Source organism: Oncorhynchus clarkii, chromosome 3 (assembly GCF_045791955.1).
Source record: "Oncorhynchus clarkii lewisi isolate Uvic-CL-2024 chromosome 3, UVic_Ocla_1.0, whole genome shotgun sequence".
NCBI classification, from domain to species: domain Eukaryota; kingdom Metazoa; phylum Chordata; class Actinopteri; order Salmoniformes; family Salmonidae; genus Oncorhynchus; species Oncorhynchus clarkii.
The window spans coordinates 48803607-48828029 of record NC_092149.1 but is presented as its reverse complement, the minus strand read 5'-3'; the positions used below and the strand labels follow the sequence as shown (position 1 = coordinate 48828029).

Sequence of the window (24423 nt, the reverse complement as noted above, 5' to 3'; positions counted from 1 at the left end):
TGCTCTGAGTTTACTCTCATGCATTTCTCCAGATTGGAGTGTCCCGACTGCAAATGTTAAATTACTTAAGTATAGCACTAGGTAGAAGTGCTTTGACCAACAGTTGCTTGTTCCACGTGTGCCACTGCGCATAACCTGTGTAGGCTAGTTGTTGAATCATCCCCTCGTGATATGCATCTTCCTCAATGCCACACACACCCTGCTTTTGTGAAAGACTTTAACTGACTTGTGCCTGAGCACTTGTGCAATTTCTGCCATGAGTTTCCCCATTAGGGAGCTGTAGATAGCTATTTTGTCAATGTAATCGGCTGAGAATGAAGGAATTGGGGAGTGAGTGGCAGAGAATAAGAAATGAGTCCCAGGGATAAGATAACACTGGAGCTGCGGAAATAATATTGCACAGAACAAACTTAATTTTGGAGAAAATCCCCCTGAGAATTAAGCTACATTGCAACCCGATTTTCACTGGAAGAATTCTGTTTCCAGGTGTTTCCCACCAATTCCACCACTTGATGACTTAAACATTTGAACTACTCACTGTCACTGAACTGACTAGATATACACTTTAAGTATTCTGGTCAAGGGAGATGAAACTCACACCTACTTGTGTTCCAACAGCATTAATACAAAATCCATCCCTGCCATTTTCTCAAGAAAAGGTGCTCTAAACCTGTTTTAGTCACTGGGCAACACATCTGTGGAATTGGAATTGCACTGCACTCCCCTCAGCACAGCCTTTCTCTGTCCAAGCCCTTAGTCATGCTAAGGTGCTTTGAGGCAGTTGAATTATTAGAGCCTGGCACACTCCCCTGCTGGATGTAATGTGCCCCTCACATTCTTGAGGTGATCTCCATACCAACACACTAGCTGACGTTATACCATACAATTTGCAAGACGTTGGATCAATTGTTGTGCAACATCAATGGTTAGCGAGAGTCCTTACACTTACAGATTCAGCAATAACGGACATACAGTTGACGCTACTGTGTCCGGTCGAGATTTGGAGGCTGCTGAGGGGAGAATGGCTCATAATAATTGCTGGAACGAGGGTGGATGGAATGGCATCAAACCATGTGTTTGATGTATTTGATACCATTCCACTTATTCCGCTCCAGCCATTACCACAAGCCTATTCTCTCCAATTATGATACCACCAACCTCCTGTGTTTGGCATGCATGGTTCAGGTTTCCGGTCCAAAACAAACATGTTTTAGGTTGAGTTCCAGTTGAATAATGAAATTAATATAATCAATTACAGCTTTTTGTGTATGCCTTGTATAACGAATTCTTTGGAAGAATGAGTTACATGTCAGAGTGGCACAAGACAGACTGTTCACGTTGCAAGATCAAGGCATGATTCAGCAAAAGCTTTGTGGTGCCCTTCACCATCACTACACAGAATATACCCCTGACTCGTGCTTGCAACTACTGTCCATGTGTTTTTGATCATGTCTGTTTGCTGTGTTGTTCTATAATATGGTCTTTGATGTTTATGGGCTGTGAAAATCATTTGCCTATTTGAGGACAATAAAATGTCTGTGTTGACGTTTCAGGGTTCCAGCACACCTATTAGCGTTGCTTTCAATAAACATTTTTCATCCACATGGCCAGGGAAGCCATGTGTTTAATACCGTTCATAACAATTCCGCTCCAGCTATTACGACGAGCCCGTCTTCCCCAATTAATGTGCCACCAACCTTCTGTGCCAGGGAGTGATTATTTATTTTACCTTTATTTAACTAAGCAAGTCAGTTAAGAACAAATTCTTGTTTACAATGACGGCCTACCACAGCCAAACCCGGACGATGCTGGGCCAATTGTGTGCCGCCCTATGGGACTCCCAATCACGGCTAGATGTGATTCAGCCTGGATTCGAACCAGGGTATCGCCTCTTGCAGTGAGATGCAGTGCCTTAGACTGCTGCGCCACTCGGGAGCCCAGATGTCAGTTGCAACTTTTGGTTTTTGGCAGTTCCATCACTGAACATCCTACAGTAATTAAGTACAGCATTCAACTTTCCCAGCATAATTACTCTTTCATTCACAGTTATATGAGGAAGTGAAGCCAGGTGCCTGTGTTTGTGGGTCAATGTAGTCTACTGTAGTACCTTGGAGTTCAGTTTCAAAGAGCTGCATTCGGTTTATAACTGATTGAAGCAAATGGACTCTTAAAGACACACTCCAGCTATTTTTTTAAACTTTTCCAGTTGAAAAAGTTGGTCTGATTGGTTCCCTCTGTCATCAGCCTCCCCCACTTGTGCCATGTCATGAGGATACATGGACGACCTATTGAGATGTGCTTTTGTTAAGTAAATCAGGTGATAAATGAGCTAAAAAGGAGACTGGAGTAGGACCTTAAAACAGTTGCACACTGCCATTAAGACCTAAGGTCATCCCTATGAGTTGCAAATTAACATGTAAAACACAATGGTTGGGAGGAACAATTGCTTAAGGCAATGTCATAGAAATGCAAACTGCCATCCTGCACTGAAGTTGTTATTTTGGGGAGGCTATTTTGTATGTTTGGACTAAACTAATCTTCTTTTTGACATGTGTATTTTCTCTGGTTGTTGTATGGTTATGAATGGAAAAGTACAGTCTGTTTTGGAGGGCTCTTCTAAGGTAAAACAAACTTTAGGATACAATCAGATGTGTTCAAATGTGGACATATGTTCTTACTGCCCTGCAATCATTCACGCACCACTGCTCGGGGGATAAGGCAACAGATTCCCGCCTAGTAGCACCTCAAGCTTAGTGTATTGGGTCAAGGGGGGGACGACACACATTGCCCTGGCGGGCTGTTAGGGGTTAAGGGGGATGGGTGGGTGCCTGGGCGGGCTTTGTGAGGGTTGATAGGGGCGTTGGTGGTAGTCAGCAGGGCGGTTGATGATTCTCCTATTTCAGTCCAGGTCCCTTTGCATCGTCACCTTGCGCACGCAGGCACGCACGCACAAACCAAATATGGTCGGGTTACAGTTGCAATTGTGCATGGTGGGGCACACAAAAGAGCCCACAAACCATTAAGGGAATAGGGGTACTGCGTTGCCATGGAAACAGAGAGCTCTATCCCTAGAACAGATGGTAGGGGGTTAGGGTGGTTTAAGTGGCGGCAGCCAAAGATGATTATCACTTAAGTTTCCCTCCTAAACTAGAGCTTCTATACAGTGTGCCCTTCAAAAACATACACTAGTCATAAGCCCTATTCGCACGGGACTGGTATTACTATAGAACTTTGGTTATGTAATTACTACCCCCAGCATGTCGATCTGGACCGGATTAGTTTTACCAAACTGCCCCCTGTCATTCTTTGTTTTTCTCATTCAATATTGATCGTTATGATGGAAGCCTGGGCGTGAAGATATTTAAATTAGTCTAAGGATAGCCTGATATTGGCTTTCAGTTCAAAGAAAGTCCAAATAATATCAATAAGAAGCATGAACTGTATACAGACATTTAATTAACTGACATATTTGACAATTGATATATGACAAAACAAATCATTCATCTGTGGGCTACGTGCATAGCCCTTTGTTTTAAGCATCAATTTGTTCCCATGTTCTTAACCAAACTGTGTGCCGCACCTGTTAAACTGTAATATCAGTTTCTCAAAACAGGTTTGTCGATTCGCATGGGATGTATTATCAGAGGACCTGGGAGTTTGCCGAAAAACAGTACGTTTTTGGGGCTGGAATAATAACCAAATTAAAATGATAAATTACGGACGTGGTGTTTTGTGCTCGTGCACGTAATTACGTTACCCGGCCTTCCCAGTAAAACTAATCCCGTCCGAATAGGGCTATAGTTCACTCAAATGACAAGATGTTGTTAATCAATGACAATCCTAATTGCCAATTGTTGATTGACACAGGCAGCTTTTCAGTGCATATGTCACTTGAGAATTAAGTGTCCTGACTCCTGACCCTAATACGGAAGTATTGCAGGTGACATGGACACTTGGCAATTCCATATTGGCTAGAATGCTAGATACTCTACCTGCACAGTGGAGCATCAGTTTGTGGTGAAGATATCGTTATTGAACGCAGCACGGAAGACTAGCCATACTGAAAGGGACTTATTCCCTGTCTGCATATTCAGCTTGGGTGTGTTACTTTTTTGTGTGCGTCTTACCTACCCGACTTCTTGTTACTCCTCCTTGACTGCCCCTGCGCTGTCCTGTTGTTACTGAGGACAGCACAGCTGATACAGTATATCTGTCCCCATCCCACTCCGACGACAGACCACCATGAATCGCTGACTGTCTCCATTGCCCTATCAACTGTAGCTGCCACCTGACAGACAATGCTCTCTAGTCCTGTAAAAAAGACAGACAAAATATCATTTTTGTGGGTACATATTACTTCTTGAACTTTGCATGAGCTACTTCTCCATTTGCACCCGTTGCATCTTCTCTGCTGCTTGACCTTGATTGGATCTTGGGGTTGCAAATGTATTTAACTAGGATGCCCTATAACATATCAGTATGTCAACCTCACTTCCAAGCATGACTGTTTTTGTTTAACCTACCCTATGCTCTGACAAACTGTATAGGCCCCCCTAATGACTGTACATTATTTTGGGGGTGTAAAAAATGTTATTTGTTCTCCCATCAACCTATTGTATGTCTTTATTTCAACTCACCATCAAAACAAACAAGGACAGCTATTAATCAAATCAAATGTATTTTTAGAGCCCTTATACCATCAGCAGATGTCACAAAGTGCTTATACAGAAGCCCAGCATAAAACCCCAAACAGCAAGCACTGCAGATCTAGAAGCACAGTGGCTAGGAAAAACTCTTGAGAAAGGCAGGAACTTAGGAAGAAATCGAGAGAGAAACCAAGCTGAGGGGTGGCCAGTCCTCTTCTGGCTGTGCCGGGTGGAGATTATAACAGTATCTGGCCATTAAGGACAGATACTATTGGAATGGATTAGACTACACTTCATGGCTCAGGAAACTTGGGGCAATAAAAGATGACCTGGTGCCCCCTACCCCTACCTCCCCCTTCTCCCAGTAACTACTTCCACAGAAACTACACTGAACAAAAATATAAACGCAACATGTAGTGTTTGTCCCATGTCTCATGAGTTGAAATAAAACATTCCAGAAATGTTCCATACGCACAAAAAGCTTATTTTTTCTAAAATGTTGTGCACAAATTTGTTTACATCTCTGTTAGTGAGCATTTCTCCGTTGCCAAGATAATCCATCCACCTGACAGGTGTAGCATGTTAAGAAGCTGATTAAACAGCATGATCATTACACAGTTGCAGGTGCTGGGAACAATAAAAGGCCACGCTAAAATGGCAGATTTGTCACACAACACAATGCCACAGATGTCTTAGTAAAGTTTTGAGGGAGCATGCAATTGGCATGCTGACCGCAGGAATGTCCACCAGAGCTGTTGCCAGAGAATTTAATGTTCATTTCTCTACCGTATGCCACCTCCAACGTCATGTTAAGAAAATTTGGCAGTACGTCCACCAGGCCTCACAACCGCAGACCACGAGTGCCTCATGGTGGTGGTGGGGTTATGGTATGGGCAGGCATAAGCTACAGACAACTAACACAATTGCTTTTTATCAATGGCAATTTGAATGCACAGAAATACTGTAACGAGATCCTCAATCCCATTGTGAGGCCCATTTCTTTTAAGGTATCTGTGACCAACAGATGCCTATCTGTATTCCCAGTCATGTGAAATCCATAGATTAGGGTTTAATTAATTTATTTCAATCACCTGATTTCCTCATTTGAACTGTAACTCTGTCAAATCAATGAAATTGTTGCGTGTTGCATTTATATTTATGTTCAGTGTAGTTTGTGTACTTTCTAATGTTTGCTTCCTCCTCTTTCGACGCAGTCATTCCTTCATAGGGCGGAAACCTAACTTTAGACCTGTGTTTAATTTATACTTTTCACATACACTTAGTCTACAAAACATAAAGAACACATTCCTAATATTGAGTTGCACTTCCCCACAACTAGAAAATGTGGCTGTCTGCTTTGCTTAATACAAGGAATTTAAAAATGATTTTACTTTTGATACTTATGTTGTGAAATTAAGAATATTACTTGTTGGATATTGCGGCAACATTTTTATATTTGATTATTAACCAATGATATTAGGCCACTCTTGGCCATGATTACAGACACCTGTGTCTTTTGACACTATATAAACGAGTCATCCCGCAGTGTTTGTGATTATACCCCGATGAAGACAGCTTGGCTGTCGAAACGTTGGTAATTACATTTTTGCATCTGAGCTCCTAGAGTGTGCGGCTCTCTTTTATTTTCAAGTTTTCTACTCCGCTAGCCAGCACCTCGTCGTAATAGGTGTGCGTTTCTTTTTCTTCTAAACAAGTGTATGTGACCAATAAAATTTGATTTGTGTAATTGAGAGCATGGAAAACAAATAGTATCACAGTATCAAATATCAATCAGGGCTGGCTTGAGGGTACTGTGTGTGTTAGTGATTCGAAGTGATGTTTTCTATCCTGCAGCTGGCGTGTGTCTATTCCATCTGGGCGGTCCCCTCATGCCTAGTCAGTGCTATCAACAATTTAATCCCAGAGGAGAGGCTGGTTGGAGGGGCCCATAGAAGGTTCTCATTACACCACGGCCATATGTCTAAACCTTTGACCCAGAAGCTCCAAAAACACAATACTCAAATCAACACGGTTTAAAAGCATTTTTTTGTGTGTGTGTGAGTTAACTTAGAGGGGTAGCAATGTCATCTAAAACAAATGAGATGGAAGTCATAGTCGTGTTTTTCATATGTACTTCAGAGTAGCAAATGTCTCAGGATGCCTTAGAGAGAGAGAGAGCATGACTGGGTGTGTTTGTGTGGAAACATTGATGGTTTCCATCTGGCCCATGACGGGTGGGAGAGGGCCTTTGGGCTGGGGTTGGATACTACTCGTGTGGTTTTAAACGAGTGGTTTACCAGTGCAAGTAGGAATGACGAATGAGACAACCAGAAGCAACTGTATCAATATGTTTTATATTTTAAAACATAATATAAAAGATGGGCATCCATTTTTTTTTGCTATACTATTTGGGTGCAATTAATTACCAAACAAATATTGTATTGCTTATTCTTACAAGTTGCTTGATTTCTCATCTCATCAGCGGACATACTGTAGATGTGCATCAACTACAAGTCCTGGGTCTTGTTTTGCAATAAAAAACAAAATTGTTGATAACGGTACTGTGGAGTTAAAACCAGCACACCTGGACCCCACAAATATTGTAATGCGAAACCAAATACAGCGTTGGTTAACATTATATGGGAACCTGTAGTGTGGTTTTATTTTATCTGCCTTTTACGAGTCATATCATGAAAGAGTGAACAAACTGATAGCAGCTCTTCATTAAAACGGTTTGAAAGTGAAATGCACTCGTACATTTAGAGGTTGCTTGTACACTGCGGTTGCAGAGTATCAATTGGTTATGTTAAATGTTCAGCCGTTCTCGAACTGGTCGCATTGTGCAAAAGTCCTCCTTTTTCAGTGTGCTCGCCTGGCAGAAGACAGCCATCCGGTCATTTCTGAGAAGACCCAAATGCTCTCCCTGACATTGGATATAAAAAAAACATGTCAGTACAATAGGGCTGTAACGGTCCTGGAATTTTGGATGACGGTTAATGGTCATCTAAATGACTGCGGTCATTGTAATAACAGTTAACAAAAATTCAAGATGCACATTTCCTTCTCTCCTCCACTCCTGACTGCATGTGCTTCTGCTGCAGGGGGAGGGGTCATTGTCTAGGCAACCAAAGCCTTACAACACCGTGCTTGTTTTAGCAAGGAACAAAACAATGTTTCTCCACATTGTAGAGCCCATATTACTGTAGAGTCCATGTTACAGCAGTGCAGAAACAGACTCAACCACACGAATGCCCGGTTGTCCAGTCTTCAGTCAGCTGTTCTTGCCCCCAAAAAATGTTTTATACAATTTTACAGCCTTCATCCATAAACATTGGTTACACAGTTGTACAGTAATTGTGTCAGCCCTACGTGTACAGTGCTTTTGTGTACGAGGGTTTCCACTCAGGACCACCACCCCCCCATTCCTGGTCACCCCATCCCATTAGATAATGGTACTTTCACAAGACAAGAGTATGTGGTACAGCTTGACAAGGAGGACCCAGAGTCTCAAGGGGAGGCCATTTGGGGATTGGGAGGGGACTTGACCCCAACAAAGCCTTCGATGGAGGTCGACCCTGCCCTACAGCTCCAAACCCCCATCTTCACAGCACCAAGAGATACTTTAGGTCAACGATTTGATATGAACAGAATCTCATTATGAGACCATTAATGTCCCACTGACCTACCTGATAGGGTCCTTACACTATCCTAAATCACATTAAGGACAAGTTGTCTCAAGCTGTAAACAAATGTGTGGTCAGTGTCAAAGGCCACGTCAGGAGAGTGTGACATACAATGCAAGCCGTTGTGTAAAGTGTCTACTGCTTTGTTTAGATGGCGGCTGCCAGGGATTTCAACTCATTGTGCCTCCCATATTGACATGGGAACCGCTCTAAAAACTGTGGAGTGAATACATTCCTTCTGACGCAACTCATAAAGTTGTATTGCTCAATCTGGGGACAACTGACTGGAACAGATGGGTAAAGCTAATGGAGCTGCTTGGCTGTGCCTCCGTAACAGTGACAGTGTGGTTGTTCTCCATTGGCTGCCTCTGTAGAACTGGTGCAGCAACATGCAGATGTGCCACCTGTCACAAAAAGAGGCCTGGGAACAAAACTGTCACAAAAGGACGAGGAACTTTACTCATCTCATTGTGGAACAGCTGATTACTTTAATTAGCTAAATAACATGATTACGCTTGGTGTTTGCAATTTTGGGAGATTGGAAATGATACTATGTGCCAGGTAACCAAAAAATATTGCAGAAGAGTTATGTATTTGACCCAGGTATAGTATTGTACAATGACAGTTGTTAAAAGATCTTACTTGTAATACTACCTCTCAACTCTTCCTTATATGAATTTCTCAAGCATTCAAATTACACAATGTTCTTCAATCTTTTGAGTGGGCGTGAGTTGTGTCATAATGGCTGAAGATAGTTGGTCCATACATGTCTTTGCCAGTGTGAAAGAATTATGGCACGACACTTAGGAAAACAAATCAAAACAGAGGCCTAAACTGTGTCCATTTGAGATTGTACGCAGAGCGGAAACTTTTCTGGTAAGCCTTGTATGCCAGATAGTGACAGGCTGAACTTGCGTCTCATGATTTGGCTGGCAGCTGCATGAGGGAGTGTGTGCACCATCAGAACAGGATGCTTCCTGCCTAACAGCTTTCCTCATGGTACTGGAATCTTAACTGCACAGACCAGTAGTAGGCCTATTGCGCCATGTCCTTATTGGTCCCACTTTAAAGAAAATTACAATTTTTAAAGGCTTTACATAGCATAGTCTTCATAAGCACTCCCCAATGGACATACTGTAAATAGTAAGGTTCACTCACAGCAACAGTGTTACCTAAAAAAAAAAAAAAAGGTTCTCCCAGCAACTACTCGTGTCAATGGAAACTCAGTTTGACTTGCAAGTCAATATGTTGTAGGTATAATGTAAAACATGTATGCCACAGGCTCACTGTATCATGGGCGTAACACTGTTGCATCAAACATGAGTGATTTGATGGTTTATGACAAATGTATGGCATTGATGAAGGCCTGGTGCCCGATGTGGCACACAACCATCGGTTGATGAGCGCGACGTCTGAGCGTTCCTCTGCAACCATTCTCATTATTACGCACACGTTTCTTTTGTACATGACCCTAAGCATGATGGGATGCTAAATGCTTACTTAACTCAGGAACCACACCGGTAGAAAAACCTGCTTTCAATACTTTGTATCCCTCATTTACTGAAGCGTTTATTTTGGCAGTTATCTGTACATCACACCAGTGCTTGAATTACACCGCCCCCATGTGGAACTCCCCTGTCACTACAACCATTTGCTCAGCGGGCAGGACCAGCAGCTCTTCAATGCTGTGATGTTACTCAAATTCAGAAAACAGTGTGCCATTACCTTTGTTATGGAAATTGGTTGCAATACCCTACCTATAATTATTAAAGGTCACAAGTGCACTAATACTTAGTCCTGTGTTGATACATGTTGTGCCTATAACGGAAAGGGCTCCATAAATATACTTAAAAAAAAAAAAAAAATGAAACGGTATACAAATGGGAAGTGTTTGCCAACAGTGTGGGTGTATATTTTTAATTTTTAAATTGGCCAGTAGAGGAAAACAATGCAAATCAATGTACAGTGCTGCATACTCATATCAAAGAGAATCTACAGTAAAAATCCACATCTGCTGTGAGGAAAGGAATGCAAGGGCTGTCCTCAGAACGGTATGAGCCCACAGAGTCCTGTCACTACAAAATACCTGTTCAGAGAAAGACAGGCTGAGACATTGGAGCAAAACAATTGAGCCCCCTTACAAGAGACTAGTTACCACAGCAACAAAATCAAAATTGGCTATGTTGTAAAAATGAATGAATACAAACATTTGCTATTAGTCTTAATTTAAAGGTTAGGCATAAGGTTAGCAGTGTGGTTAAGGTTAGATTTAAAATCTGATTTTAAGAAAATAAATAAGCGAGGTAATGACTTTGTGGCTGTGGTAACTAGTGGCGACCCAACAGACTGGTCTTTCACACACAAATAGGGAGCGAGACACGATGCCCAGTAACAGGCTAATAGATTGGTCTCTGGACAGAGAGTGAGTCCAGGTCAGGAAGCCATTTTGTAATGTCCCCCAAGGACCGCAGGCTAGCGAGAGAATTGCCTCTTGTCCCCCTTGCCTTTGTTGACGTGCTTGAAGATCTTGGCTTTGTGAGCGCCCTTGCCCTTCTGGTAGCCGAAGCCGCCGCCCCCACCCCTCTTCGTCATCTTCAGTCCTCCTTTGCTGTGGACGTCTGGAGCGGAGTGCTGGGTTAAAGGAAACACCGTCTGAACTGACCAATTAGGTAATGATAAATAAGTACACTATAATTACTATGCATCATTATTTTAATCATAAATAGATTTGATAAGTTTGCAAAAGTCATGACCACGAATAGATAAGGCTATAGATAACACTGAACGACATTGGTGAAAGTACGCCTAGGTCGTTGCCGTAGAAAAAGGATACTGAGGTCGACGTAGGGGGGCACTTTGAAGCCGAAGGAGAGCGCCACCATGGGGAGGTTGAGCGTGTTGACGCTGTAGATCGCTTTGAGTGAATGAGAGTCGTACGCCCGCACGTAGGACTTGTAGGCCTCCTGGGCTGACTTGTGCAGGTAGTAGTTCTTCTCAATCAATTTCCCCAGCTTCAAAGAACAAAATGTGAAGACCTTTGTGTGAATTTGTAATTGGGATTTTAAGGCGTGTCAGATAATTGCGCTAAAGTCACAGAAGCTAACTCCTGTTCACAGGAGGATGTTTATCATTTCACCATATCAATGAATTAGCCGCTGTAGTCCACTATATCACAGACGTTACGTCACTTAGCCCTGGTTCACATGCAGAAATCAAATGTGGAGTCATGTCTTACCTGACCCTGGATATCGGAGATCTTCGCCCAAGAGAATTCAAACTCACTCAAAGGAACCTGAGGCAGGAGGGAAACAAAATGTAACATTTCCTTTTAAAAAACATAATTCATCACGGCTGATTAGCCATCTTTCAGTTGCATTTTTTTCTTGTTTTGCTGTTAAGAGCTGGGTTGAGGTAAGGTTAGAGATGGTTGGGTTAGGGTCTTACCTTGGCCTGTTTGAGGAAGCGCAGGAAGCCCAACTCCTCTGGCCGTAGGATCAGGAGGGCGTGGCCTATGCCGTTGATCCCACGAGCTGTTCTGCCGACCCTGTGGATGTATTCCTAGGATAAGAAAGAAATAAGAACGAGGGAAACAGATGTTAATGCTTCACTGAGGCATTGGCTGGAGATGCTTATAGACTAAGGGTTATCACTCAATAGTGTCAAAGATACATAAGTGTGTCTCAAACTTAGGTACTAGGTACCTTGGGGTCATCTGGGGGGTCATACTGTACGATCCAGTCCACCTCGGGGATGTCCAGGCCTCTGGCCGCCACGTCGGTACACAACAGGATGCCAGAGTCAGCGTTACAGAACTGGAAGAAGGTGGTGGTACGCTTCGTCTGCTTTTGCTTCCCCTGAGAGATAAAAGAAAAATAGTTGATTAGATGTCAGCGAGACAGCATTGCCCACATACGATAAGATGCCATTGCTGAACCGCACAGAATTTGACAGTACATGCTCGTGTTAAATCCTATAGCGTAAGATGGTCATATCATAAGATGTGTAATCGTGGTACAAGGCCTTAAGATCCAAGTGTGGATGTACCAGTTGTCTCCACAGCAGACCCATGAGAGAGAGAATGCCTTGTGGGGTCAGACTGGGGATCAATGTAGCAGAGCTCAAATTGAGCCAGATAATCATCCGAAGACTACTGACACAGAGTGTAGCCTGCAATCTGTTGCTTGCCTTGGAACTACATTGTTGTTACTAGAGACACTGAGATTAATCATATTTTAGAGCAGGCGTAATTAATCACCAGTGATGTATATGGGTTGAGTGTCTTTTTTTGACTCAAAGGGCTCCAAATAACTTCCCGAAACAAGCTAATAAAGGGAGTCAGCCGACACTAAAACATACGAATGGTCAGAAACGGGGAGGTACTATCTGAACCTTTCCTAGAGAAACCCATTTTTCGTTCTGCTAGACTGAAAGGTGACAACTCACGTGGATGGCCATGACGGGCAGGTCAATGTAGTTGAGCAGCTCGTAGTGGAACTTGACCGACATGCAGGAGGAGAAGAACACCATCAGCTTCTTCTTACGGTTCTTCTTCAAGAAGGTGAAGAGTAGCATGAAGCGCTTCTCAGACGGACACACCACATAGCCCTGGCAACCAAGACAAAGTTTACATATCAGGCCACCCCCGATGCACCAGAGAAAAACAGAGAACCACAAACCTGTCAAGTGCATATTGTAATTGATGTGTGAGGTTTAACTGTAACCTTGCCGTGGTGGAGACCTGGCAGGGTCTCAAAACCACCCCACTTCTATCTAGCAGACAGTACAGGAAAGGACAGAGCCACTACAGGCTAAACCTCGCTGAACGGCCTGCACATTTGAATTTTTGGCGCTCCAAAACCACTAACAAAAAAACATTAAAGCTTTGCTACTTTCAGTTAATGTCTTGAGGCAACTGAAGGCAATGCACTTAACTTATAGTCACACTCTGCAGCAGTGAGTCGTTTTGTTTACCTGTTCAAGGCCATCCACGGTGGCGTTGTCCTTGTTGTCGTCCACGCCCACGTAGAGGGGCTCCTTCTTCAGGGAGATACGGGCCAGGTCCTCCACCTTACGGGTCTGGGTGGCCGAGAACAGCATGGTCTGCCTCCGCTCTGAGGATCAATGCATGATGTTAGACATTGGGAGTTAGACATACACACAAGACAAATAGCAACACCAAACTCTATGGTACAGTATATGTAAGGTTGGTTATGGCCATGATGCGGGTACATACTTGGCAGGAGTTTGATGATCTGCTTCAGTTCCTCCTCGAAGCCGACCTCCAGGATACGGTCGGCTTCGTCAATGATCAGACACTGGAGGTTCTTATACATGAAGCCAGCAGTATTCTACAGAGAGCAAGGTTGTGAGGAGAAACAAATGAAGAGAGCCAGGACTAAATGCAATCCAATTCTTTGTCAAAATTACCCTGGTCCCCACTTTGACAGAAATGTATGAAAAGGATTTCACTAAATGTACTGTTCTTATCATCATCATCATTACCTGCAGGTGGTCCAGCAGTCTGCCGGGTGTGGCCACCAGGATGTTGACACCGTTGGCCAACCTTTGGGCCTCGGCCGTGCGGTTGCTGCCGCCCATAATCAGGCCAAAGGTGTGCACGTGGTGGGTCATCAGCTCTTTCATCACACCATACGTCTGCATGGCCAACTCGCGCGTTGGGGACAGGATCACCACGCCCGTGCCTGGGGATAGTGGGGAAGCAGGGTTGAGTCTTAGGCGAGGTCTAGACCCCATGCCTTTGATGTTAGCAGTGCTAAAAAGACTGTGGTAACATATTTATATATCTTCACTAATCTTACCGTTCCTGGGCATGAACTTGAGTTTGTAGATGAGCTCGATGGAGGGGATGAGGAAGGCCAGGGTTTTACCACTGCCGGTCTTAGCAGCAGCCAGGATATCCCTAGAAAAATTCAGAAGAGCAAAGGACGTCAACGATCAAGCCAAAAACAACATTACTCAGTTTATCAGTCCCGTAGGGCTGATTCTAGGATGCCATTTGGCAGCATTTGGTAGTCCTGGATAGGGCTGTCGCAGTGACCATATTATCACCACACCAGCAGTCACAAGTCATGAAAGCAGTCATTCTGTTGGTCACAGTAATCCCATCCAAAACTGCGCAAAAAATAGCATTGATGGGTAGCCTACCAAACTTGCAAATGGCCCTCGCTAATGGCCTGATTTTCAGTGCTCCATTGTTCCTCTAATCGCTCTCTAACTTCATGATTGAATTGCAATAACATGAATGAGGACAGATGGTAATGGGAGTTAGAGGCCCCGTTTCAAAATGTTCACGGGAAAGCACCGGACCCAATATGCATATATTTAAAATCCGGAATGAAATAACCTAAAGGACAACCAAACCTGTCCCCTTATGGACCCGGTCTGTTCCCGAGTGAACAGGCAAGGAGGGAGAGACCGCAACGACTTAAATAACTAGCAAGAAGTTATCATCCCATCCGTTTACATATTACCCATCTTGACTGCATCAAACCGAGAGAAGCTAGCTAATTGAGGCTAAGTGCGTTTCTCACCGTCCTAATATTAGTTTCAAGATTTATTAATGATACGTACAGGATACACATGGTATAGATCGTCCAACGAAACGCTTACTTGCAGATTCCTTTGACAATGTAACAATAAGAAATGATAATACAAACACAGTAAATGGCAGTACAATAGAATTAAGCAATAAGGCCTGAGGAGGTGCGGTATACAATATACCACAGCTTCGGGATGTTCTTTTGTACAACGCAACGTGGAGTGCCTGGACTTAGCCGTGGTATATTGGCCATATATCACAAACCCCCGAGGAGCCTTATTGCAGCTATAAACTGGTTACCAAAGTGATTAGAGCAGTAAAACTAAATTTGTCTTACCCCTGGTATACGGTCTGATATACCATGGCTTTCAGCCAATCAGAATTCAGGGCTCAAACCACCCAGTTTATAAGACACATTTTAGCTGGAGTATAATACAGGAAGGCACAATTTATTGTCCAATATTATGGAAGGGTGGGATGGGGCCAAGTGTACAAGAGTCTGGTAGCAACAGTTGTGATGCGTTTAGCACGAATGTATGCGTGTACATGTTCACCTACAAACAACTCCATTCAGATTACAGCCTAAACAGCAGCCTACCTTGTTGGCTTTTGATCATTGTAGCCCTTCTCATTTTCTTTTTAATTCCATCTCTCATTGATTTGCCACACCAGCAGAGCAGCAATGCAATTGTTTCTCCCCCCCGCGGGAAGCGCAGAGTGTCGAATCATTCAGCCCATGTTTTGATTTCTAAGACATTCACACGTTTATAGGCCTATCATAATGAAATGATGGATTTTATTGTGAAGGTGTAGGCAATATTAAATGGATTTATTAGACTTTTAGATGTTCCAAATGCACACATCAAATCAGCAGCTTGTATGCCTGGAAGCCCAGAGATGCTAAACATGTTCATGTTAATTAAACGGTCAATTACTATGAGAACGGCAGTCATTTGCATTACAATTATGGGCTGACAATATGCCATGACAGCCACACCCAGAGTCCTAGAAGGATTTTACAGAGCTCTGTTTCAGTCAGCCTTGTAGAGGACAATTAACAGGTGGAAAGGCTAATAAAATGTCAAATGTAGGCTTACCTTCCCTCCAGTAGGGGGCGGATGCTTTTGTGTTGGATCTCGGTCATGTGGTCAAAGCCCATCTCCTTCACACCCTTTAGAGTGTTCTCGCTCACCAGAGAGGTTAAAGAGGCAAACGATGTGTCCTCAAACGCACCTGGGAAACAGAAAACAGAGTTCAAACCTGCATGGGTTTGGCATAGAAGGGCTCTAGTCTAGCACTAACACAAGTAGACTGACCAAGGATTACCTAAATGGGCAAATGGTGGCGCAACCCCCCCTCTCGAAGAATACATTTTTTTAAGTAACTCAGTCTCAACTTACTGTTGGAAGTTAGATCAGCTTTAATATTGCAGATATATTGTGGCTTCCATTAATGTCAAATAATTTCCAATCCCATATATACATTTTTTGTAAATATCGAAGTATTCAGAACCCCTTGACCTTTTCAACATTTTGTTAGGTTACAGCCTTATTCTAAAATGTAGGATTTATTTATTAAATTAATCTACACACAATACCCAATAAAGTCAAAGCAAAAACAGTTTTTTAGGAATTGCCAATTTCCTAAAAAACAATATCAAATTTACCAACGTTCTCAGACCCTTTATTTAGTACAATGTTGAAGCACCTTTGGCAGCGATTACAGCATTGAATCTTAATGTGTATGACGCACCGGTATTTGGGGAGTTTTTCCCCCATTCTTCTCTGCAGATCCTCTCAAGCACTGTCAGGTTGGATGGGGAGCATCGCTGCACAGCTATTTTCAAGTCTCTCCAGAGATGTTTGATCGGGTTCAAGTCCAGGCTTTGACTGGGCCATTCAAGGACATTCAGAGACTTGTCCCAAAGCCACTCCTGCGTTGTCTTGGCTATGTGCTACGGGTTGTTGTCCTGTTGGAAGGTAAACCTTCACCCCAGTCTGAGGTCATGACCGCTCTGGAGCAGGTTTTCAAAAATGATTTCTCTGTACTTTGCCTCGATCCTGACTAGTCTCCCAGTCCCTGAAAAACATACCCACAGCATGATGCTGCCACCACCATGCTTCACCATAGGGATGGTGCCAGGTTTCCTCCAGATGTGACGCTTGGCATTCAGGCCAAAGAGTTCAATATTGGTTTCATCAGACCAGAGAATCTTGTTACTCATGGTCTGAGAGTCCTTTAGGTCATTTGTGGCAAACTCCAAGTGAGCCGTCATGTGCCTTCTACTGAGAAGTGGCTTCCGCCTGGCCACTCCACCATAAAGGCCTGCTTGGTAGAGTGCTGCACAGATGGTTGTCCTTCTGGAAGGTTCTCCCATCTCCACAGAGGAACTCTAGAGCTCTGTCAGAGTGACCACCAGGTTCTTGGTCACCTTCCTGACCAAGGCTCTTCTCCTGTGATTGCAGTTTGGCCAGGCAGCCAGCTTTAGGAAGAGTCTTGGTGGTTTCAAACTTCTTCCATCTAAGAATGATGGAGGACTGTGTTCTTGGGGACCGTCAATGCTGCAGAAATGTTTTGCTACCCGTGGCCTGATCTGTGCCATCGACACAATCCTGTCTCTGAGCTCTACGGTCACTTCCTTTGACCGCATGGCTTGATTTTTGCTCTGACATGCAATGTCAACTGTGGGACCTTATATAGACAGGTGTGTGCCTTTCCAAATCCTGTCCAATCAATTGAATTTACCACAGGTGGACTCCAACTAACTTGTAGAAACATCTCAAGGATGATCAATGGAAACAGGATGCACCTAAACTCAATTACCAGTCTCCTAGCAAAGGGGATGAATACTTATGTAAATAAGGTGTTTTTATTTTTAATAAATGTGCAAAAATTTCTAACAAACATGTTTTCACTTTGTCATTATAGGGTAGTGTGTGTAGATTACTGAGTTTTTAAATGTATTTCATCAATTTTAGAATAAGGCTGCAACGTAACAAAAGGTGGAAAAGGTAAAGGAGTGAATATTTTCCAAATGCACTGTGATACTGAGAGAGATGGATAAATACATTTCCTTTATTATTTTCCCTTAACCCCTCAACTAATTGAAGGAAACTAATCAACAACACTTAGGCTTCTACTTCAAGCTTATATATTATACACACACACCATACACATTTTACGGACAGTATATTTTACATTCGTTGTCTTGTTATTTTGTGTCCCACCCTTCAGCTCAACCCCTCCTATCTCTGAACACCATCCAGTCGATTTATATTTGCCATATAGTTTTCAACTGTGCTGTTGCAAAGTTCTGAATCTTTCTATTCTAGTACTTTCTACAGATTGTAAATTAAAGAAAATATTTTGCTAAGAGTGTTATGACATGATTGATTCATTATGATTTTATTTTTTTTAATCACCCAGCAGTGCTATTTGCAGAGTTAGCTGAAGAATTGCAACAGTTACCTGGAGCTATCTAAACTTAGTAGTCATGATCAAATTACCCACTGATTTTGTAGGTCATAAAACTGCAAACATTTCTCTCCACCCTATGGAAAAATGAGTAGAACTGCATGAAATTAGTAATAATACTATAATATCTTCTCTCTGCCCCATGGCAAAATGTGCAGAAAACTTTCTTCAAACCCGCCAAATTAACTCTAAAACTATTTATTTATCTCCAATGTTAAGAGGTGGGCTGCTAAAATGGTGGTGGTGGAAGGGGGGCATGCAGACCTGCAAGCAACTACAGTCCCTCATGAACAATTCAGTTTTTTTGTGGCCCCCACCCTCATCCTTGACCTAAAGTAAAAGACCATGGTTACCAAGCAGGTCATGGTTAAATACACAATACTATACATATTTGTATGCTTGCAGAAGCTAAATTGTAAATAGTTCATGGGCCATATCTAATACTGAGAAATTACTGCTACAGATAACATTCACAGTTGACAAGGCCAACATTTGGTAGTGTAAAGGCCTCTGACCTATGTCATTGAACACTGAATACCTGTCAAGCCAGTTGGGAGCTCAGGTCCATCTTCCTCATCCCCAAACTTCTCTCCTTCCCCCTTTTCCGCCTCATCTTCACTTCCCTCTTCATCCTCCTCCTCGTCATCATCATCATCATCATCATCTTCCTCCTCCTCTCCAGCCTCTGCCCCTTCAAGAGGCTGTGTGGGTTTTTCTGTGCCCTGATCAGCATCCTCCTCAGTCACAGTCAACCCCCTCTCCTCCTCCATATCCTCCTCATCATCATCTGCCTCATCCTTCTTGGCTTTTTTCACACCTACGTTAGAACCACATAAAAATACTTTGACAAGGAAAACATGAAATTACTTGGTAAACCGGCACTTAGCCATTTACCCCGGCTTTCTTGAAAAGGGGAGTAATATCAGAATCTCAAATCCTAGCTATAACAATTTTAAGAAATTACTGAATAGTCACATTACCTGGCGATTGAGCAGTTTTGAGCTTCCTTTTCATCTTGACAGATTTTTCTTCTGTGTTCACCTCTGCAGACACATTCTTCTGTATTTGTGGCTTCTTTGTGGGTTTGGCATTCTGTGGCTTTGAAATTGCTGTGGCCCCGTGACTCGTTTCATCACAACGCTCCTCTGGAAGTCTGTTTGCGTCACCTGTGAATACACAGATTATTATTATTATTTTTTAAATCACATCATCAACCAGGCAAAGGAGGCTATCATTCAACTAGTAACATTGACTAGCTAGCGAGCAAGCACTACAAGCTAGCCCTTGATCATGACTCCGTTCTATTACATAAGTCATTGGATGAAGGCATCTCGTGTAGGGGAGTTTTGTTAAGAGGTGCGACGCTCGGTCTGAGCATTAACATGCATGTTATCTGCGCTAAATAATTTTCAAAAAACAAAAGGTTAAATTGATACACAACTTTATAGAGTTAAGGTTCCCGCACAGCGATATTTCCATATTATAGCATGCTTACGGGAAAAATATGTAAGAGAATGGACTACCTGTGCTAATTAGCTATCTGCGTCTCCGAACACCTGTGTGTAAACGGAAGACAGATGCCACAAACATGTGGTCATCGAAAAATATGGTCTGTGGCAACTGTTAAAACAGTGTACAGTAAGTGTGAATTTTGCATTTGTTTCTAAAAAAATATATACTGCTATTGATAATCAATTCACTTTCACAGTATTTGACTATTTTGGTTTATTGTCATGGTAGTGACGATTGTTTATGACAATTAGGAAAAAATTAAAAACATGTTTTATTATCACCCGAAATATATTTACCCTGTATTGAATGAAAATATAATATTTTGCAATCTCCCAAAATAAACGCGATCTCTGACGAGACAGGCTCTCTCTCCATCTTGCATTACAAACACTACACTCACAGATATAACAATGAGCCAGATATTTCACCGGATGTATAAATGTAAAGCATCCGGTTGGCGTTTCCACTCAAAACCAAATATGGCGATGGGAGGAAGCCCAGTTGCCGGCAGTGGGAGAAGATGAAGCGAAATGGATTTTGGCCAACATTCTGCTAATTTCCTCATCAATGAAACATTTGATCTCCATACAGTTCTGTTTCCAAAATTAGAATCTGTACCAGAGGACTGCATTTTGCAGACTTGAACCTTTGCCAACATTTCAAAGAAATTGCGTTATTTAGAAGGATTGCAACGGCGAATTTAGTGATTGCACACTCGTATTTCAGTGTAGGCGTTCCTTAACGTAAATATGCAAATAAATGATAAAACGTGCCAATAGGATCTCACTAGCGCATGCTTGGCTCTGCCCACCACCGTGCCTTTTCTTCCCACTATGATTAATTTGCTCCAATTTGAAACAGGCTCTGGTCCATCTTAGGTTAGTTATAAAAAATGTTGCTACACTTGTCCATTCAGTAGCAGGTCAAGACTCCGTGAAGATGATGTAAGGCGTAATAAAGAGTTGAATTTATGTTTGCTATGTACCCCTTGTAAATTATTGTTCTGTGTTCCTTTTGACTCACCTTATACCTTAAGTCCTACGGTTGGCCCACGAACGTGAGGAGAGTTTAACTAATACACCCTAGCAGTTTATAAAGCATTTGGCTAAGTCTCGTTCTTTCTATGGGTGCATTTGTAAATTCACTCTGGCTATCTATTTCCGATTTCAGAGCGCCCTCATCTGAGTGTTCCAGCATGCAGAATAACTGATTAATTTACGAACACGCAACATCCGTTGAATATGACCGGTATCAGTAGCATAGTCACAGTCACCAAAGCTCTAGATAACACAAAAACATTCTAACCAGCTCTGCTAGGGCGAGAAAAATGGTCAGTGAGGTGGTCTCTCATTTATGTCTTAAATAAAGGTAAATAAATGTCTGGACGTAGCTAGCTAACTCTAGCCAATTAGGTTTGGTGCTTGACTGTCGATGTGAAGTCAGAACGCTCAGATCAACCCTACTCCTCCACCAGAGCATCCAGTGTGCACTCTGAGCAACACTCACAATGGCAGTCAAGCACCCAAACTAACTGGCTAAATTTGGCTAGCTAATCCCAGACACAAAAGAGAGAACACCTCACTCACCCTAGCAGAGCTGGTTGGGCTGTTTTCATGTTATTCTGGGCGTTGGTGACTAACTGCTGTTGGCAACAATTTAATAACTTTTTTTACCGATGTCTACTGACCCTAGTCATATTCAACCTGTGTTGCGCATATGTAAATTCCTCACGTTGACCAAACTATTTGTGTTGCTACATAAATGTACACACACATTATTCAATAATTTCACCCAAACTGCTCACACATCTGCACAGCCAGGTGCTAAAATAGAACTTGGTTCTATTTTTGAAGCAAACTGGTTTTTAGGCACATATACCCATGTGGGTGATTGAAAGCTGAACTGAGGTCCACACTCCAGGTGGTGGTGGCAATGCTCCTTAAAGTTTGTTGCCAAATGCAATATAAAGTCCGAAGAAGACTGAAGGAGGAAAGATTACTAGAAACAAACAACTAGGTTTACCCCTTTATCTGTGGATTAGTTGTCAGGGTACAGGACCTTATGCATTTCAGGTAAAATAACAACCTAATGTTTATATCCCAGAACAAATAAACTAGCAAAAGAAAGCTAGCTAAATGTACATGAATGTTTTATCAGTTTCGACATGTCCCCAAATGAATAGAAGTGGTTCAGAGTTCGTTCTGATATTTCGATCTGCACATCCTTATCACCTCTGGACAAAATCAACATGCGAGCGATGGTGCACCCGTGTGCCCGGTCTAGTCTGCGTGTCAATTATTCTGCGCCCTGGCACACTCAGATGAGTGCTCTTAAATCGGAGTAGATAGCCGGGGTGCATTTATGAACGCACCGCAACTATACATGTTACAAAAGCAGTCTTCGGACAGTTTATCCGCATTGCTTGCCACAGATGCAAGACAAATAGACTTAATTTGAAGCACATGACGCTGTTGACGCTCGCAGCCTATCAGTTCTCATTCTATACGTGTGCTCATTCCAACGTGTTAAAAAAAAAAAAAAATACTTCCTTTCATTTGGGCTTTAGGCCAATATTGGCTTATTTGGCTATACTACACACAATCAATGCGATGTAAGTAATCTAGCTGCCTTATTTAACTAAGATATCAATAGTGGAAAGAGCTCTATGTATCAAAACCTGTCATTCATAACGATGTTTCGAAATTACCTAGGATTTGTTTCACTAGCTAATGGCTAAGGTTAGCTAGCTAACGTACGTTAACTACCAAAATATACAGTAACGTTAGTAACTAACGTTAGCGAGCTTAACTAGAAACAAGCTAACGGAATGGATCACGTTATTACAATCGGTGATTTAGCTACGTGGGTCAACTAAAATTATATTTATGATTTCCGTGAGACATCAATAGTTAAAAAGGTTACATATAAAATAAATGACCCCGCAAAAACACGCACCCGATACATATTTAGCTACCTAGCCTTGCTTCGAGGTTGGCGAGTGCCAATACAACTTGTAGACAACGATTACAATACTCGAAAAACAGTTACCATTATCTTCCTCTTGTTTCTGTTTATTAAGTAGCTTTCGCTCTTTGTTCTTTTCGCTTCTTTTCTGGATTTTCTGCCGAAGAAGCCTCATCTGAAGATCTGCCATGCTTGCAGCTGAGCGCACACACGCGTGTGGAATTCAGGACCCCTGTAGCCTGACTGTAAATACATAGGACCCTATATGGTTGTCATTCATATTGCCAGAATGCAAATCGTCTGTACTATCCAGGGTAGAACGACTGCCCCCTTTCATTGAAGCCATGAAGTTCAAGGCCGAAAGGCCTACTCAAGCCTGTTGTATCCAGAAGCAGGATCACCCACCTCTATTAAATAATAATTTGTTCTTAACTGACTTGACTAGTTAAATAAAGGATAAATAAAACATTTGCTATAATGCAGTAAAATTACGTTAGCTTCCTTCCACACCTGCGACGCCATACACGTGGTCTGCGGTTGTGATGCCGATTGGATTTACTGCTAAATTCTCTAAAACGATGCTGGGTGATTTATGGTAGAGAAATTAACATTAAATTCTCTGGCAACAGCTCTGGTGGACATTCCTGCAGTCAGTATGCCAAATACATGCTACCTCGAAACTTGAGATATCTGAGGCATTGTGTTGTGTGACAAAACTGCACATTTTAGAGTGGCCTTTTAATGCCCACAGCAAAAGGAACACCTGTGTAATGATTATGCTGTTTAATCCATTTCTAATGCTGTTTAATCAGTTTATAGATATGCCAAACCTTTCAGGTGGATGGATTATCTTGACAATGGAGAAATGCTCACAAACAGGGATGTAAACACATTTCTGCACAAAATTGGAAAGAAATACGCTTTTGTGTGTATGGAACATTTCTGGGATCTTTTATTTCAGCTCATGCAACATGGAACCAACACTTTTGCATGTTGCGTTAATATTTTTGTTCAGTGTAATTCCAACATGTACACGCACATAAAAATACACTTTTCGTTTTATTTGGGCTTAAGTCAAATATTGGGCTATATATACTACAAGGAATCAATTAAGTTAGTTATATCTAAATTAATAAGCCAGCTAGCTAAGATATCATTGTATCAAAGCATGTCATGCATAACATTGTTTCAGGACCAAATACTTAACTTTTGACTACTTTAATACACATATAAGTGAATTTGTCCCATTCATTTAGGTCCCCTAAAGTGGCGGGACTATGTACAAAAAGTGCGCAGGAGGTGACGTCTGCTGTTTTACTGGCTCCTAACCAACTGTGCTATTTTGTTTGTTTTTTCACATGGTTTGTAAAATATTTTGTACATATTGTTGCTGCTACCGTCTCTTATGACCGAAAAGAGCTTGTGGACATCAGAACAGCGATTACTCACCTCAAACTGGAAAAATAGTTTTTCTTTAATGAGTCCGACGCATAGGATATACTGCTTTCTTCAGAACAGGCCAAAACCCCCATCACTATTTTAAAACAATTTTTATTTCACCTTTATTTAACCAGGTAGGCCAGTT

The 24423-nt window shown here is 42.2% G+C and overlaps 1 protein-coding gene across 1 annotated transcript; it reads right to left on the bottom strand.

The window, feature by feature from the left end:
- Nucleotides 1-10230: 10230 nt before the first annotated feature.
- Nucleotides 10231-23078, bottom strand: LOC139396523 (ATP-dependent RNA helicase DDX18-like). Its single transcript, XM_071143525.1, has 14 exons — nucleotides 22923-23078; nucleotides 19343-19528; nucleotides 18901-19179; nucleotides 15986-16121; nucleotides 14149-14249; nucleotides 13832-14031; nucleotides 13563-13677; nucleotides 13301-13440; nucleotides 12773-12934; nucleotides 12031-12183; nucleotides 11774-11887; nucleotides 11565-11621; nucleotides 11163-11340; nucleotides 10231-10947 (listed from the first exon to the last, which is right to left on the bottom strand). Exons 1-14 carry the CDS (start codon nucleotides 23026-23028, stop codon nucleotides 10802-10804), a joined length of 2073 nt encoding a protein of 690 aa, XP_070999626.1. The 5' UTR covers nucleotides 23029-23078; the 3' UTR covers nucleotides 10231-10801.
- Nucleotides 23079-24423: the final 1345 nt, after the last annotated feature.